Below are 18,379 nucleotides of genomic sequence, written 5' to 3'. Positions count from 1 at the left end.
AGAAACTGTCATTGTGAGTGAGAAAGAGACCATTTTACAACCCATTTATTCTTCACTGTCTCTGCCTTTTCTGGATATACTTGTTGGAGTACATTAGTCACAGGTATGCAGCAAGCCATTAGAGCATACGAACATCTGATGCACACAAACTAATTTTTCTTCTTCAGCTTGGGGAAACAGACTGCTGGATGTTGCATGCAAGTCTTCACTGAATTAAGGAATGAACAAACAAGATTTCTAAAATCAACAAACCCACGTGCTTCTCCACAGTCTGTATAAATACATACCTACTCTATAAACAAACATACTGTCCTACAGCGAGACAATAATTTGCCTCTTTAGAGCAGACTCATTAAAGGGAAATAATTTTGCAATAACAAAGCACAAGTGTAGTCCTAATGAGAAGAGCAAGCTGCAAAATGCTAGGAACACCTGGTCCATTTTTTGTACTGACAGAGCATGAGCTGGAATCTGATGCTTATAAAAAGGCTGTATTTTTCCTTCTCCACAGCCCAGTGGACTCTGGATGCAAGTTTGGTTTGCATTTTGTGTCTTCATGTTGTATCAATTGCTATGGGTATGTGCTGTAACATTTGAAAACTTTATGTTGCCAAACTGAATCTCAAAATCTAAATCTCATCTAGAACAGCCAGTACTATGTGCCGTAAATATTTTTAATTCTAAACCCCTTCTTTGTATACAAATAACTTAGTAGTCATCCCTACAAATCCATAAATCTCTCATTCACAGCAAGACTGAGGAATAATTTTCAGTCTGTGTTACTTCCAGACCTCACTTAATTCTTCTACTCTTTCACTTGTGGTATGTAGCTGATCCTTCAACTCACACACAACAATTATTTCCACTGAGACACTGACTAAATATTAAAGAGGAAAATAACTAATAGGAAACTGAATCCCACTTGAACTAAATTAAAATACGTAAGTACAAAAGTTCACAAATCTTCATGAGATACCTACAGTATATATTTGTTATATAAATAATAAAACTAGGGTGGCATCATATCATAGCAGTATCTTTTTAAGGACTATTCATCCATCTGGATTGAACCAGGATGATCCATGCTCTTCTCCAGCATCAGAGAGAAGGATGCAATAAACATTCAGGTCTGCCAGTTTTTTGTCAGAATATGTGACAGGCTCAACAACATATTTCCCCCAGTAGAAATTCTCCTGAGAAAACAATTCTTGGTTTGTTGTTTCTTTTACCAGGTCTAAGGTGTCTAGATCTCAAACTCCATGTAATGATTTACTAAATAAGAAATACCTCTGATATCTTGTTCTAAAGACACATAAGATGGATCAATTCTATGAGATCAAGGCATATCCTCAAACCAGTATAAGAATTAATATAAAGGGAAAACTTTTGTCTGCCTAGTGTGAGCCCAGCTATTCTCCTTACTCTATTCTTTCACCTGGTAAATACCTTTACCTAAGAGATTTTTTTTTATTTCATTGTGTGTGTGTGTAATTTTAAGCGATACAAGTATTTTTTCTGTTTGAGTTTTACATGAAAAATAACTTATCACCTACTTATTTCCTGCAAGTCCACACTGATTTATACTCCACTGTTTTGTTAATAAAGTGATAATCTGAAACAAAGTATTATTTATTATCTTCTATTATCTGCCTCATTCTTCTTTGTCTGAGGAATCATAAATTAAAGTCAACAACCATTTTATAATCCTGCAGTTCATTATCTTCCATTTGCTGATATACTCAGTGCCTTAGCCTTGCTCCATTTCTTTAGTAATAATTACAAAAATTAAAACCACATTAACACAATATGCAGATACTTCTTCTTTTAGAACTTACATAAGAGACTTTCAACTAATCAGTGGCTGGTTAAGGCACTGTCCTCATTCATCTCCCACATCCCCTGCCATCTTTAATGAAAGTTTAATCTACATTTTCCATTAAGAAGTCATCTCAACTGGAGTACACATTTGCAGGGTGGCTTATTACTTTTTTGATTTTTATTCAGAATGGTGGTCATACCTCCACAACTTATCTCTTCATCTGAAAATTTATCAAGCAGCTGCATATTTTCCTGGTCCTGAAATCTTCAAATCACAGAAGCAGAAATTCACTTACTTGATCTAGAATCACAAGATTTAAAAGAGGAGCAGGCAACCTGCTTGCATAACCATAGTCAGGAGCAGTAAAGACTCTAATCCTTCCCATTTAAAACTGCATTTATGGTTAGAAACAGATCACTCTGACATTTGATCACACCTGGACTCAGTTTGCATGCAGTTATTTTGGGTTCAGCTGCTACTGAACTAGTCAGCCTCCTTAAATACAAAGGATTAATTTTGTAGCAGTCATTCTCTATCTTCCTTCTAAGATTTGACTCAGAATGAAGCCCCAGCTGTGGTCTCAGGTCAGGGACCACAATTACTGCCCACCAAAGTCCCTGGGCAACTCAGCATTGCAGGAAGCTGAGCCAGTGCTTCTCGGGAGGAAGGAAAACACCAGCTCTGCAGTTAGGTAGTGGGAGAGGTGAATGCTGAAAAGTCCCACTTGCTGATGGTTAAACCATCCCTGCTGGATGTCAAACTCAGTGCTGTGTTCCAGAGCTGCCCCCCACAGTACAGAAAACTCTGGGTTTGACTCAAGAGTTGAGAGGCACAGAATTTATGGCTGGTTTGACCTATTTCAGGTTTATCAGAGAGGCAAATGACTCTCCATCTTGAGCATGACAAAAACATAGATCCACACAGCTGAAAGCAAAACTTCCTTGGTCTACAAATTCCTTCTAACCACAGATTGGGTTGTCTCACCTGCCTCCTTAGGAAATACTGCTACAGTTCCAAGATCTCCACCTGCCCATGTTTCATTACAATAGACTGCAGTGAATTTGCTGGTATAATATATTATGAAGGGTCATGAATAATTAAAAATTAATCACACTTGTCAAAATAAATAAATGCAGTCAGTGATGCAGAATGCTTGAATTTTTTATAGCATCTTTTTGCTTATTCATGAATTAAAAGAAGTCTAGTAATCCACAATGGATTGCCTACTCATTACAGCATGTATAGGCCCAATTCAGATCCCAACAGTGGAGGTTTTCCTGTCAGTCTTTAGCACATCAGTGGAATTTTAACCTTAAATCTCTGACCCTGCAGAAAGTTACATAAGTTAAGCTAAGAAATGTAAATAACTCCAGCAGATCTTCAGGGGCCTAGCTGGCAGATACACCAGTGATTCACTCACTGGTCTGCTTACAAGATGGGGGGAATGAAGAAGAGTGAAGATTTTTAGCACCAATTTAAAAAAAAACCAAAACTTTGGTAGCCTCCCTAATCCATGTTTCTATAGGCAAACAGTTCTGCACTTCTTCCTACAAATACTCGGTATTTTTGCATGGTTTGACAGCATTCCCAAGGCTTTAACAGAAGAGCAAATAATAGTAAATACTTAAATAGCAACTTTCCTCTAACTCTCTAAATTGGTCTAAAACTGTTAATGCATTTCTATCATTTTTCAAAGGGAACCCAAGGCTGGTCTGGCAGGTGAATGAGGAACACACCACCACACCAACCCTATCAGACCAAAGATCTATTATCTTTAAATATTTGGCTCTGAGAACAAAGAGCTGGAAATAGAAAATGAAAAAGATTGTATGAACAGGGAGAGCAAAGAGTTGTCCCTCATCACCCATAGCCTTCAGGGACCAGTCACACAAGGACTTTCTGAGCCAGAAAAGGTTCTGTAGATAATTTAGTAGCTGTAACTATTTCTCTTTCCTGCACATATCCTGTCAATTTGCACATCCACAAAAGGTTCCAGCAACAACAATACCCTGGGAAGAAAGTTTCACAGTTTCACTGTAAGATACTGAGAGATCTCCTTCTGTTTTGCCTGACATCTAATAATTTTGCTTGATGCTATCCAATACTGTATTAGAAGAAATATCAAATATTCCTTCTGTACTCATCCTTTCAGAGCTTTACAAACCCTTGGGAGTTTATAAAGCTTTATATATATTTTATAAAGATTTTATAAATTTCTGATTTCTATACAACCCTGCATATATTCCTATAGATGCCTCTTGCAGGCAGGGCAGCCCTAGTCAATATAAGTGTTCCTAGGAGACATCCAGTATATACTTGATCATCTTCGTTTCCATTCTTTTAAAAACTTTCACAACTGTACTAAAAGATTTTTGATGCATGGGATCTAGAACAGAAGAATGAGTTCTACATACAGCTGCCCCACAACATTCATACTATAGCATACTGTTCCTTTCCTCCACTCCCTTCCCAGTAAGCCCCCAAATCACATTTATTTTGTAACTGCTACTGAGGTGATGCTTTCACAGCTCTAGTCTTACCCTTAAATCAGCTTAAGTGACAGTAACCAGCTCAAAATCTGTCTGCATATATGCCAAGCTCTGATTGTCTCTCCCACCACCTCAATTCAAATAACCTGCACTAAATTTCACCTGCCACTATTAGCTGGTTAAGCATCCCTTTTCAATTCCTTGCAAACTAGACCTTCAATCTTTTACCCTGAATAATTTAGTATCAAACTGTTCCACCTCACCATCTATTCCTATCCAGGAGATCAATGATTTGTGTGACACTACATGCTGAACATGCCAAGTGAGTGGATTGCTCAGCTGTGACTGCAACCAGATGCTGAGACACCAGGAGTTGGCTCTTCCTCTAGGATGCTCAGTCCATGCTGACATCTGATTTCTTGACACTGAGCTGTATCGTGTGGCTGAGGCAGGAGCAGAAATACAGAAATTCTTCCAATGTGTCTCTTTAGGAGAGATACCAATGATTTTCTACTGAACGTTTTACAGAAACCCATGTGAAGCCTAATGAATCATACCAGAGGCATTTGTCTCTATCAATGTCTTGCCATGACTTGATAACCAAGTGACAAGGATGAGCTAAACCATCCCAAAATCTAGTTAAGCTATCTGTTTATCTCTATGCATTTCTGTCTGCAAAGGAGATGAAATGAGATTGAGATAATTGCAAGTACAATTTGCAGGAAACAGTGGGGGTTGGAACTACTGTGCTTAATTATTTCAGATTGAAACAGACCACACAACTATCTGTGCCAAACAGCTGTAATTAAAGTGATTTAAAATAGAGAGATGCTAGCTCCAAGTGTTGATTTTCAAATGAGTCTTTATACATGCAAGAGTTACAGTCATCGATGAGTTGCAGACCTACAGCTCTACTGAGAAAAAAATTACCACTATGTCCAACAAGTAATTTAAAAAAAAACAAGCCCACACATACATAAGCAAATAAACCATACAAAATAATCCACCCTAATGCCCCACAAATCTAAATCCACCTCAATCAATTTGACAAGGTTACCTGCCCCTCAGAACAGAAGAAAAGAGCAGGACACAAGCTGTAGCCTAAATTGCCTATATTCCAGAGGAGAAACCCCAACCTTTGGGCTTAGAAATAGAATTTTAACCCAATAGGCAATTGAAAATCAACAGCCAATACCACCTTTGGTTTTGGGCTACAGAGACAGCCAACAGACTCCCCTTCTTCTGCTTTGATAGATATATATAAAACTGAGTTAGACAAAGGTATAACTTTACTGAAGAGGATCCAAAAGAATTATACATTGACAACATGTAGCACCATGGGGACCCGGCCAGGCTCTTTACCTGGAACTATACAGGTAAATTAATAAACAATACAGGAACAAAATAGGAACAATAAATTGTAGAAACAATTTACTTCCTTGTGGGTTTTTCCATCTTTTCCCCCCACTCCAGGAAAATGATAGCTATTCTTCTCAATTCAAAACAGGATTTTAACTCCTAAATTTCAGGGGCAGCCAGCTTGCACTAGAATTTAAGAAAAAGAAGAAGAAATTCTGATTTATCTCAAACGTTCCCTGAACTTTACCTTTGTAGGAAGAAATTCAATATGTGTGTAGATGTTCATTGATGCAGGAATTAGAAGATATTTGCATGCAGCACAAATGTTGTCCATCTGCTTTACACACGACACAGAGCACAGCAAAATGACTTGGTCTGCTGATGAATCAATGGGCCTTAAAAGTTAATTTATAATGGCTATCTGGGGAAAAGTACTATACTATTGGTATGGATGAGAAAACAGAATATGAATGAAAGCAGCACAGAAAATTTCCTCAATATCTGCCTGAACATAAGAACTGTCACAAGCAGTCAGACTGCAGCTCTGCAAAGTCAAATTCTGTCTCTCTGGCTCCTAAGAAAAGAATCCTTTCACTTGCAGCCTTTTGTGTAGGAGGCTTCTTGACTCTAAACAGACTATTGAATTAAACATCCAGTGATGAATGTATTCTGCAAGAATTCATCTGATCTTTCTTTAAACTTACACACACTTCTGGCCCCACAACATTAATTCATGTATTTTATTAGCACCATTTATTCAGGTACTACATGAAAAATGTCTCAGCTTCCTTGTTCTAAACCCAGAACCCACAAACTTCACAGCTGCTTTCCAGTGCTCTTCAATCTGTTTTTTAAAGACCTCTAACCCCTGCCATCAGAGATTGAACAGAGAATCTTTGTCTGTTTAGTTTTTCCTACTATAGAAACTGTTCCATAGTCCTTCAAATTTTCGTTGTCCTTCCTGAGACCTCTTTGTTTTCCTGGACAAAGTTTGTACTCTAACCCCCCAACCTTCATTCCTGTAGGTCCATTCTCATCAACACCACCTTCCAGAGAGAAGTTCCAAGCAGATGTCACTAACAGCTGAAGGGATGTTAAGAGTTTTTCTGCTTTTTCAGGATTAAAAGAGCACATATATACTTAAAAATCTTTTCAGAACTTACAATCTCAATGAAATATGCTGCTGTTCAAATATATGATCATAAGCAGGAAAAGTAATTTCGATAAACCACATTTTTTTTTCCAAGAAAAGCAAAAGTTCTGTTGCACTCCCATCTTTTGAGACCTCCTAGTTCTCTTTAGAGACAGGATCTTTTTTCTGATATTAAGGACAAAGCCCATCTTTGTTTTCTTACCAAACAGAGAACCTAAGCCCTGGACAAAAGGATATTGCCTAAAATAGTCTGCAAACACACAAGTGGTAAACAGGACCTAGAGCAAAGATAAGGCCAGACTCTTCCAAACACTGAATGACCTTAAACACAGGCACCATAGTACAGTTTTCATCCAAATATCATCCAAGGCATGGGCCAGCCCAACACAGATTTTACACAAGACTGAATTTGATACTTTGCTTCCCAGATATATGATGGAGCTTGCTTTTGGGTGAAAACACATCTTCTCTGTAGAATGACTCCCTTTTGATTGTCACTTTGTTTTCACTCCTTGTCTGTTGAAGAAAAGGGATTATAGCTATCTTCAGCACTTCAGGAGGACACGTGTGTTTGGGCAGGGTTTTGGGCTTTTCTCTTATGGTTATTTCAGAGGGTGGAAGCAAAGGTGATTTTATTTTAAGACTAACCACTACTGACGGCATTACAGAGTTGTATTCATCTTACCTTTGGATGTGCTCTCAGAGTGATCTCTCTCTGGACCATCTGGGAGGTTTAGCTGTGAGATTTCTTCTGCATTCAGTCTGACCCAGGCATTGTTGGGGGTTTCCTGATCTTTTGAGGCAAAGGAATATTCCAGCTCACAAGGCGATTCAAAGTTGCAGTCAAATACTGGAAAAAGAAAATGGACACAGAACTTGCCTGGTTAATTAAATCCAGTGTCTTCTGTGCTCAAAAGTAAGTATACATACAGGTGCATGCATATTAATTTTATAATATTTTATATTTCTTAATTGTAATTTCATAATTAATTTTGTAAGTTAGAGCTTTATTTTTTCCATAATGAGGTAAAAAGAAACAATAGGGAATTCTGTAAAGAGGCAGGCAAAAATGGGCCTGAAATGGGCCACACAGATTCATTATGGAGGCAGCAACAAATCAAAAGGAAAGCTCAAGAGCCAGTAATTCCCCTTCAGGACAGGTCAAAGGGCAGCTCAGGCTAAAGTGGGGAAAGGCATCATCTGGATTGAAAGGAAAATAGCTTAGTCAATGGATGAAATGGGACAGAAAGCCAATCTCTTCTGGGATGCAGTTTCAAATTCAACCAGTGCAAAGACTCCTAACGTGATTCACATCATCCATGTGAGCACAGAACTCTCTGCAAAGAGAGTCATCTATCCTGGGCTTATGGAATGTGCTGGAAGCCACAGGGTCTGTACCCCAGGAGGTGACATTCTGAACTCCAGGGTTTGAAACTTTCCTGAGACAACAGAAGCAGCAGAAACCTGAATTGCTGCTGCAGAACTTCAGCCTCCAGGCAGCACAGCCAGCAACTGCCTCCAACAAAGATTTCTCTTTTTGGTATGTTTCCCTAGAGAAACATATCAAGAGGAGTTGTACCCTGCTGGTACAACTATGATTCGCTTCCCAGTGGCCAGTTTACCGTCACACCATAGTTCAAGTTGCTTAACACAACATGCAGTGACAACCTGCAAGGATTTTACTTTTAATTGCCAAGATCATAAAATTTTCTGGAATGCCCAGTATACATTTGCTTTTGTCACCACACTCAGCACTCAACACAATATTCAGTAAGAGAAAGAAATTATTTTAGAACTAACTCAGTGCTCCTGAACAGACTAGATCCGTTTGAAAAAGCCCAAGGAAAAAAAAATACAGCTGCTCCTTGGAGTATTCTGCGCTGTCTTTCTGTCTTGCCATACTATGCAGGTGAAACAAATAATCTGAATTGACATTACTGAAATTAACTGATTTTTTTAAGCTTCAATTACATTCCCTGTTAAACATCTAATTTCTTCTTTGTGGGCACAGATTTATGTAGTTCATTTTCCTATTCTCCTGGTGATAAAATATTTTCTAATCTGAAGGTTAATACTGTTGCCCTCTTGCTATACTTTTCTCAGCTAATTTCCCTTTTTAACAGCAAGGAACAAGCTGGAAGGAACAGAGTCTTTTTTCCAGTTTATATTTGATTTTCTTAATCAAATGCTTTATCATTCACTCAGCATTTTAAATACTTCACAGCATCACAGCACCAGGGAAATGATATAACATAAGTAGCCCATTTACACCACAGTAACAAGGATTACACACATTTCCTTGAATCCAAATGCACAAGCCCCTACTCTCTTCAAGCCTCTAAGTTATCAATATAAATTTCATGATACATGAAGCACACTTCAATTTAGGCAGTGGGGAACTGTGGATATATTCATGTGGTTTACTACTGCAATATCATATCCAAACCTCAGACCACTTATTCCTAGTCCCTTAGATGGTCTTAAAAGAGCAAAACAAAAAGAAAAGAAACAAATCCAAAACACAAACACCAAAATTTTTTTGAACTGAAGTGTTAGGAGTATGTTGAACTTTGTACCTAAGCCCAGATGTACAAAAGAGCAACCAAACACTCACCTATAGGTCACAGAACATATATGATCTTTACTAGTCACTGGGAACACCTTGAGCAGTATGTGTTTTAAGGCACTGTAAAAAAAACTATGGAGGGAAGAAGCACAGCTCCTACAAGGATTTTTTTGACAGAAGTCACTGGATGACAAATGGGAAAGCCCAGGCCAAGGACCACACGTGGCAAGAGCAGTCATTTCAAACCAACTATTTCGTTCTTTGTGCACTTCTCTTCCTGATCAATCTCGTATTTTCTTTGGCTTTCCAGCAGTTGCTGCTTGCTTCCCCTCCTCTCCTGCCCAGCTGCTGGGAACAGAAGCCTTTGTGCTCTCTAACCCTCTTGACCCAAGCAGAGAGGCCATGGATACCCACCAGGCGCTCTCATTCTCCTCCTCCAGTCCCCCTGCCTGTCTGATTGTGGTGCCACAAGCACTCAACAGCCAGCTCTGCTCCCAGCTAAGGTCTCGGTGTCCAGACTCCCCACCTCAGAAGAGAGCCATCAATCAGCTGTGCAGCCCTTAACACAGCAGGCCTCTGACCTACAACTGGTACAACTTAATTGGGGTAAGTGATTAAATACCAGTCACTGCTCATGACCCCTGCAGACAGCTAAAGCCTCTGCCTGAAGGGGGGAAAGTAAAGGAAGAAAAGGCAAGCAGCAATGCCATTTCCTTTCCTTGCAATGAATGGCCTACAGAGAGTGGGCATGATCTAACATGCCTGCTGTGCTCACACTGAATATCCTTCACAACAGGTTGTTCCTTGGAAGAGAGCGACACTACTTGGCTCACACATCCCACAGTGTCTGTGATTCAGTGGAAACACACTTGCAACTTTTACATGATTCCATAGTCCCCTCACATCACCAGAATACTGGTACTTTTTATAAGCTCTTATTTAAATTAATCCTGTATGAGACACAAATTTCAGTGCTATTATCCTATTCAGTACAAAGGAATGATGACAAAGAAATGCTATCTGATGCAACACAGAAAAATCTATGCAAACAGCATCCAGTCTTCCAAGGCTAACATTAACTTCCTACCCTCAGGCTTTCCTTCTTTCACAATGTCCTTCACTATTGACAATGTAATATACCTCATAAAAAAAGAATTATATACTTTTTTTCTCACTGAGAAGCTGGTCTTGGTATGTTAGCTATTACAAGACCACATAAGCCACACTTGCAAATACAAAACCCGCATAATACTTGAATTGCTGCCACAAATCACCTGCCATTTTTTACACCTCTGCATAAAAAAATAATGTTTCTCTTTCCTTTTTCACTTTTGTCTTAACATTTAAAGGCTGCAATAGGTTTATTGTTTTCTTGCCCAGTTAAGCACAGAAAGCAGTAGCCATGTGCCTTTGGAAGCTGGATAAAGGCCATTCTGCCTTTTCTTTTCCTACTGAAAAACTAAACATTGCAGGAAAGGCAATTAAAACTAGCACAACTTCTAGAGGTTATTTTTTTTAAAGCCAGTATCAATATAAATTGACTAGATACAGAGCTATAGGACCTGAATACTGTGCTTATGTATGCATATCAGTAAAATGGTGTGATTTTTTGTGATTTCTGATGATCTTCTAAAAGAAATGTCAGAGATTCAAACCAAGTACAGGCATTTATGTCAGAACTATATTGACACTGCAGATCCTAAATGCTCAATAGGAGTTTTAAGTTCCATACAGAAAAAAAATACTAAAGTCTCTTCTTAAATAAGAAATAAAAAAATCCCAAAATAGAACAAACAACTTTTTGTCCAACAATCTCTTTTATCTGTAACTGCTGGGCATAAGAGAGGCAGAATAGATAATTTATTAGAACCCCAATTCATCATCAATATGCCTTTAAAGAAGAAACAAAAGTGAGGCTTAAATCAAAATAAGATAAAAACCTGTTTAAGAAAGGCTGTAGACATAAATCAGTTCAGCTTTTGGTATGTAAAATGATACAGAATATTAACCACAGACTGAAAAGCCAATCAAGCTACTATTCAATTAAAAAGACACTGGAATTTGTGCATGTCTGATTATGTTAGAGTCTTGTGAGTGTTTCAATTTTTTTATTTTTATCAACATACCTAACAACAATAATTTGTGCTCAGACAACTAAAATATCTGGCAACCACATCTGTTTCAATTAAACTGATTAGAGTTTCTAATAAACAAATGCCTTAAAATAGTAGCATAAGTAGTGTAAATAATACACAGTATTCAAAACACAGTAATCAGTGGAAAGTATTATTTTACATTGTATCAGGTCAAATTATGGATCATTCACTTTTAGGTCATCTTGGGTCATTTGTGTAACCACACATCACAGAAACACACCTTATTTAGAACAAAAATAACCTAATACTGAGAGATTTAAAAAAAAAAAAAACCTGTTCCTGTTAAGAAACTACTCTGTGTATCCTTTTTTTCAGCTGCCCAACAAAAATATAGGTTTATTTGGTCTAAACCACTTCTCCTTTCAACCAAAAAAACCTTACCAGCAGGTAGTTTCCTCTTAGTCTGCTCCTATCCAGTTCTACACGTGTCTGACTTTAAAAGGTCCTTTTCCCTCCTCTCTGCTGACTCTTACAAATCACTCCTCCTCAATTACTCTCAGCTGGGCACACCTTTGAAAAGGTGTGGTTGCTTTCTCACTGCACTACCAGAGCCAAGGGAGCAGGGAAAGGTTCTCTGTTCTCAGCAGGACCAGCTTAGTGAGGTACATCCTCTCTGGCACCTCATCAGCTTGCACATGACTAATTTATACAACATCTACAGACAAATGCACAATGTAAAGGTCACTCACACCGATCAAGTCAGGACCACAATCTCCCTCAAGAACTCTCAGCAGCAACAATCACAGCAGCAGTGTAGAAACAGATAAAATATTCTTGCACAGGATGTCTTTTTTCAATACAAATATTGACAGATACTCCTTGTGGAGGAGACATAATTTAAATTGTGTAGTAGAGATCTGCTCTGCTGAGTGAGCTTTGAGACCTCCATCAATACCCACTAACCTCTATTTTACTCATGTTATAAGGCCTATAAGCTTTTAATTTATGACAGGGAAATGACAAATTGATTTTCCAGTTATTAATCCTAGTGACAGAGCCAGTTCCTAAAGCCTTCCTATTCCCTCTGAGTACAAAAGGGCACAGGGCATTCAATCTAAGGGTTTCAATTGCCTCATCAGGCCTTTCTGAATTTCTATTCACCAGGGTGCACGTGTGGGGTGCCACAAAGAAGCCTGCAGCGATAAGTATTTCTCCCTGAAAGTAGAACATAAATAGGAGACAATGTTCTCTCTGTCTGTCAGCTGACCTGTCTGCTGAACACCCAGAAGGACCCAAATACAGGCCAGGCCCTTGGAAGTGAGCATTTCTTACTGGCACAAAGAAGAGATGAAACTTCTTGCAAATGAATTCCTGGTGCTATATTTCAGCTGTGCAACTGGAGTTACAGCAGCAATTTAAAATAAGGGAATCTACCACAGAATGGAAGGGCACAGCAAAAAAGCCCAAAGGGAAAGGGAAAAGGTGTTGGAAGTCACACAAATTCAAGAGCAAAAACAATTGCAGGGTTTAACTGCCTTGCTCCTGCTGAGCAAGCAAGTCTAAAGGGACACTTTCACCTCTTTCCTTCCATTGCCTAGCCCTGAGAAAGGGCAGACTGCACTTTTTAAGGGATGCTTAAGTGACACGTATCCCTGCCAGGCACCCTGGGTCATACTGTCCTTAGCAAATGCCCCTGCCAACAATCACTGCTCCTTGGGCTGCTGCTCCAGGAGCTGACAAATGTGAGAGCAGCAGCATGGCCTGCTGCAAGGGGACATGGGGAACTGGGGAGACACTTGGGGAGAGCCCCCCAGCACTGCTCCATCCAGCACAGCTTTGGGGTCCATACCATCTGATGGAGCTCAGCCACCTGCAAGTGCAGCAGTGAGATCAGCTGGGCACCGTGCCAGCTCCTCTCCCTGCCCTGAGACACAGCCTGTGCTCACCAGGGACCTCCTTTTAATTTCAAACTACTTAGCACAAGTTAGCTTATCGCTCTCTGTGTCCTTCCTCCTCACCAGCAGGTCTCTGAGCACGATGCCCTGACCTTGAAAATACTGACAGGGCTGCTGCTGTACCCTCACAGGGCATCAAGGGCTCTTCAGAGCTTGCTGCCTGCAAGGAAGGGTTCAGTGGGGCCAGTTTCTCCCCAGCACCCAAGAGTTGTGGCTGCTGGGAAGGGTCAAGGCCGGTAGCGTCAGCACTGCTCATCCCTTCGATGCCCACCTGGAAGGAAAACCACACAGGTTTCCTTTGGAAGGGGCTTTAAGGTTAGATTGCATTTTGAAGAAAAAGTTTTAGAGGAGCAACACCCTGGGGAATATCCCAGCAACAACCTGGGAAGGGGGCTTGGGCCTGGATGCCCAGCACAGAACAAGCTGCCTGCCTCCCTGTGGAGCCCAGAGCTCTCCTCATGCCAGATGCATTTAAATTAATCCTCTGGGGAGTGAGCCACGATGGATGGGCCGCTGCTTAGAGAAAACAGCAATAATGCAGCTATTCATTTATTTGTTAAGAGAATCGTAAAAATGACAGCATCTACTTTATATCCACCCAGCCCCTCAGCGTGCACCAGGGACTGAATCACCAAAATCTCTGACAGCTGCTTTGTTCAGTGAAAATCAAACTACAAAGAAAGGGCCAGGACTCCTTCATCAATCAATTATAAGCACAGTCTTTCAAGACAGCTACAGAGAGAGGTGTGAGAAAGGGGTGTTGGGAGAACAACTAGCAACAGCTCTCGTTTTCATTCCTCCTGCTCCAAGAAGTGTCAGAGCTCATTCTCCACACAAGAAATATTTGTCCACCAAGTCTCCCATGTATGCAGCAAAAAACAATACATGAAAGTGCATTTCTAATGCCAGTTCTGGCCAAAAAACCAAAGTACTGACTAACAGCAGTCAGTTGTTAGAAAACATGCTCTAGTTGGCACAAAACAGTAGTTGGATGAACTGTCATATTTTGTCAATTCATACAAGGAACCTCTTGCATGAATTTCAAAAGATCTCTAGAGAAAATGAATACTTGAGAGATGGGGAGAAAAGACATTTGTTGTCTTACTGTGTGTTATTTTATTATTGAAAAATGTTGAGCTGTCACAGACATATTATCTGCAGATGAAAGGTGATATAAGGAAAAAGAAAGTTAAAATTTCTCCTTAATAAGACCTTTTCTTCCTTCTTGCTTAACACAGCCTTTGGTTTAGCTAGGCAGATGCTGCACTTCCTGACTTTCCTCCTTTTGGATTTCAGCACCACTGCACGTAGCCAAAATACCATCTAATTGTTAAGCAAGAATTCCTGCAAATGTATACGGGGTCACAGCATCTTCTATTTTATATGGAGCAAATCTATTAATGTGGTGTGAGTAACTGCTGTTAACTGAAGCCTTGCCCTCTTCCATCCATAATGCTATTTCCAAACTGCATTAGAATACTTGTAAGATTGCAAAAAGGATGTGTTTGAATGAAGATGATACATCACTTTCCCAGTATCTGTACTCAGAAAACATTGATTCAGTTTTCCTCTGGGATGAAGTAGCATCCTCCTTGTTCCTCTCCTGACTTTATCTCACCTCCAAACAGGATCTTGCTGTAACTGTAATCTGTTTGTGTCCATACATCTCACAGTGCCATGCTGAGCCGAGAATCACAACAGCTTTATCATTCTGCAGATGTCAGTAGTAGTCTGATTTGTTGTAGAATTATCAAGCAAGTAGTCATGGGATGCTAACTGTAACATGAATACATCTGGCTGGTGCCCTCTTTCTCTCCATCTTCCCTTTCATTCAATGTTCAGACTCACTGAGTTTCATGGCAGCAGTGTCTGTCTGGTACCCAACTGACATGAATGAAATGGTGCATAGGACCTACCAGGGAAAAAAATTAATCATCTGACAGCTTGCTGAGCAGCTGCCATACCACTGAGCATCAAATAACACAGCAAGAATGACCCCAAATTATCCCACAGTAAAATTACTTGGGCTATTTTTATTTTTTTAAGTTGGCAAACCAAATTCAGGAAATTAGGAACTCATCACAGACGACATTCCATTAGAAAGTGTTAAAAAAACCCCAACAACCCTGTCAAATTAGTTTTCTGAAGACACAGAGTTGAGTGAAATTATTAATAAGTTGTTAATTGAGGCCATCCTGTGGATTAGGCTTTTAGTACCTATTAAATCAAAGCTGTGAATAATTATGCATTCTTGTAGGTGTGTGTTCCTCCTCTGCTGAACTCACCTTTTCTAGATGTTTTTAAGCATAACAGTGACTAGGTAGCCAAATTTGCTCTCATCCTGAGTTTTAGTCCCAGATGACTTTGCCATCCAAACACCACCATTTCCTAAGTTTTAGGGTGGCAAAAAAAAGTCTATGAACTATATAACCTGAGAGGGGTACTTCAGTACTTGGCCCAATGCTGGTTCAGAGCAGCCAAGGAGTTCAGCTGCTACTGGACAAAGTGTCAAAGAGACACAAAGCCAGCAGTAATATAAGAACTGTTAAAAAGAAAAAGCCAACTCCAACAGTCCAGCATGGCAACCTAAGGCCTGTTATTCACATGAAATGTGTTCTTCTTTCAAAGCAATTTCAGTGAGTAGAATTGCATTTAAATTTTGCTCCAATCAATAGCACTTTCTGCAGCTGCCACCACACCCTGTCAGGATCATGCTCCAGGTGCAGGGTTGTTGGCTGGCCCAGGAAGATGGAGAGGATGGGGCAAAGAGGGTTGTGTTAACTGCATGAAGGTCCAGAGGGGCAGCTGTCATCTGGAACTCCTATTTCACAAGCTTATAAGATTTTATGTAGTGGACAATTGATTTCTTATAGAATACCTGTACAGAGGAGAAAATTAACATTCAACGAGCCAGGACAAAAAATGAAATATGTGGCTGGGTGCAGTTAATCATGTAAGCCTCAGGACAGAGATCCATCAGATCTGCAAATGGAAGATTAATATGCTACCATAAGTCCACATATGCAGAATGCATTAAAATTTGTTCTGGCCACAGGAAATAGTCTGAGTGTACCTCATGAGAACAAAAGGATATAAAAAATTTGGAGATTTAAAGTCTCTTCCTGCCTCACAGGTTGAATTCCCAGATAATTTTGACTTCACATGCAGTTTTTATTCTTTTTCTGAAAGGCAGGTGGATCTTGCATCTCTGAGATGACTGATGATTAATCAATGCTTGGATTGAGGCAAATCTAAAAAAATCTCTAGACAAAACAGAAAAAAAGTCTTGTGAATGCACCACTCAAGTATCTTCTTGTGCCAGCGATTATCTTCTGGGATTCAAAGATATCATCAGGCACTGTTCCTGCCAGAACTACCAGAGAGAGTCTGTCAGAATTTTTAATTCTGAGCAAAAGAGAAGAGAACTTAGTTTGGCAGAGGAAGAAGGACACCATGCATCAATTTACTCATTCTTTCAATCAGAGATTTCTCCAACAGCAGAACACAGAGAAAGTGTAATTAAGACAACTAATATTGCCCCACTCCAGCAATGTCAGCCAGTTAATTAGATGGGTCCCATCAGATGATTAGGCAAATGAAGTTTTGATAAAAGTTTTATTGAATACTTGGTAATCAGTCATGCTGGGAGCAGTAAGGAAGGCTGACAGAAGAAGAGATCACTCTGGTAGTAAAAGGCCACTGGGTTTTGTTTCTGCTTATGATTTATTGTGTGATTTTGGATTAACTACTAATCAGAAGGCTGGGTCCTGGGACAAGAGTACTCACCTAGAGCTTGGATGGTCTAACTTTGTCTTCTTCCTCACTCTGCTGAGTCCCTGCATGACCTTCACAGAGCCATGTAGATCCAGGGCCACTAATCAGCCACTGAAAAGAACTCTCCACCCTGTCATGGACAGAGCAGCTCTGAACAGAAATCCAGCTCTCTGAGAAGTTTGCTAATAAACCAAGTTTACTTAGTTTGGTAAAGAAGTTTACTAATAAAATTATAGCCACTAAGCCAGTGGCTTTAAGCTGAAGGTATGCAGAGTAATAGAAGTTTTAAGAAGCATCCTCTTATTCTTGGGCTATGCCTACAGGCTCTGCTGCACATACACACATCAGTCCTCTGCGGACTGCAAATCTCAAGTGGCAGGAAGTGTCTTTGCAGTGATGCTATGGGATGTTCCAGCCTGAAATGTGTGCCTTCCAGGGCTACTACCCTTTAATTAAATGAAATTAAATTAAAATAAAGACTTCTACCCTTTAACTTAAATTTTTGTAAATGTTATATTGGAAAGCTAGAAAAAGCAAATTATTCCTGCCTCTCTTCAAGATTCTCCAGATACTTCAAGGTGCATGTCCTAAATTACACCTACTGAGGAAGAAAACAGTTTAGACTTGTCCTGAGTGAATATTGTACTTTGTGTAACACCTCATCAAATTCCTGCCTTTCCTTGCAAAACAGATGGTTGGAATATGGTAGGATTTAGTCTTGTGCAATCAGCTAAAATCATCATAAATCATTTCTGCTGGGATGCAGTACATTTATCTCCATGTGATGCTGTCAGATGGAATCAGTGCTCTTAGGTTTTAAGAACAAAGCCTTCCCTTAGAATAGTATTACTGAGAAACTGAAAGAGTTTAGGAAGAAGTAATAAAGGATAAATTAAAAACCATTCTTGCAACTTCTGAGAAAACCAAGTAAGGGAAAAAAAGATTGTACTACTGTTGCTTCCAAAATGAAATTGGTGTGTCCTCATCACTCAAGCAGATACAACAGCTAGGAGCAGATATTGTATGCCAGTGGAAAGAATATATATTGCACACATAAAAGGCTGCAACATAAATTTGAAGAAATATGGGGCTCCTTCATATAGGTAGGTCAAACTTTTCCCTCAAGCAGATAATTACAGGCTTGGGGTGAGTAAATCTTATTAGCCTC

The 18,379-nt window shown here is 39.6% G+C and overlaps 1 protein-coding gene and 1 long non-coding RNA gene across 5 annotated transcripts in view; one reads left to right on the top strand and one right to left on the bottom strand.

The window, feature by feature from the left end:
* ALK (ALK receptor tyrosine kinase) overlaps positions 1 to 18,379 on the bottom strand; it is a 306,665-nt gene that overhangs the window by 204,010 nt on the left and 84,276 nt on the right. For 2 of the 4 annotated variants that reach the window (XM_086871366.1, XM_086871373.1), the window contains exons 1-2: positions 11,924 to 12,028; positions 7,506 to 7,670 (exon numbers count right to left, since the gene is read on the bottom strand). Coding sequence is in view for 2 of the 4 variants with exons in the window: in XM_086871346.1 (XP_086727472.1) it covers positions 7,506 to 7,670 (165 nt within the window). In the remaining 2 variants the exon portion in view is untranslated. Of the gene's footprint in view, positions 1 to 7,505; positions 7,671 to 11,923; positions 12,029 to 18,379 lie in introns of those variants that run through there. The other 2 variants (XM_086871346.1, XM_086871357.1) reach the window with 1 other exon arrangement.
* Positions 12,082 to 14,484, top strand: LOC147655077 (uncharacterized). Its single transcript, XR_015281462.1, has 2 exons — positions 12,082 to 12,144; positions 12,647 to 14,484. It is a non-coding gene; the product is annotated as an uncharacterized LOC147655077 (long non-coding RNA).

The sequence above is a fragment of the Cyanistes caeruleus genome, chromosome 2 (genome assembly GCF_971803275.1).
Source record: "Cyanistes caeruleus chromosome 2, bCyaCae1.hap1.1, whole genome shotgun sequence".
Taxonomy (NCBI): domain Eukaryota; kingdom Metazoa; phylum Chordata; class Aves; order Passeriformes; family Paridae; genus Cyanistes; species Cyanistes caeruleus.
The sequence above is the reverse complement of the archived record's forward strand: the minus strand, read 5'-3'. Positions and strand labels throughout refer to the sequence as shown.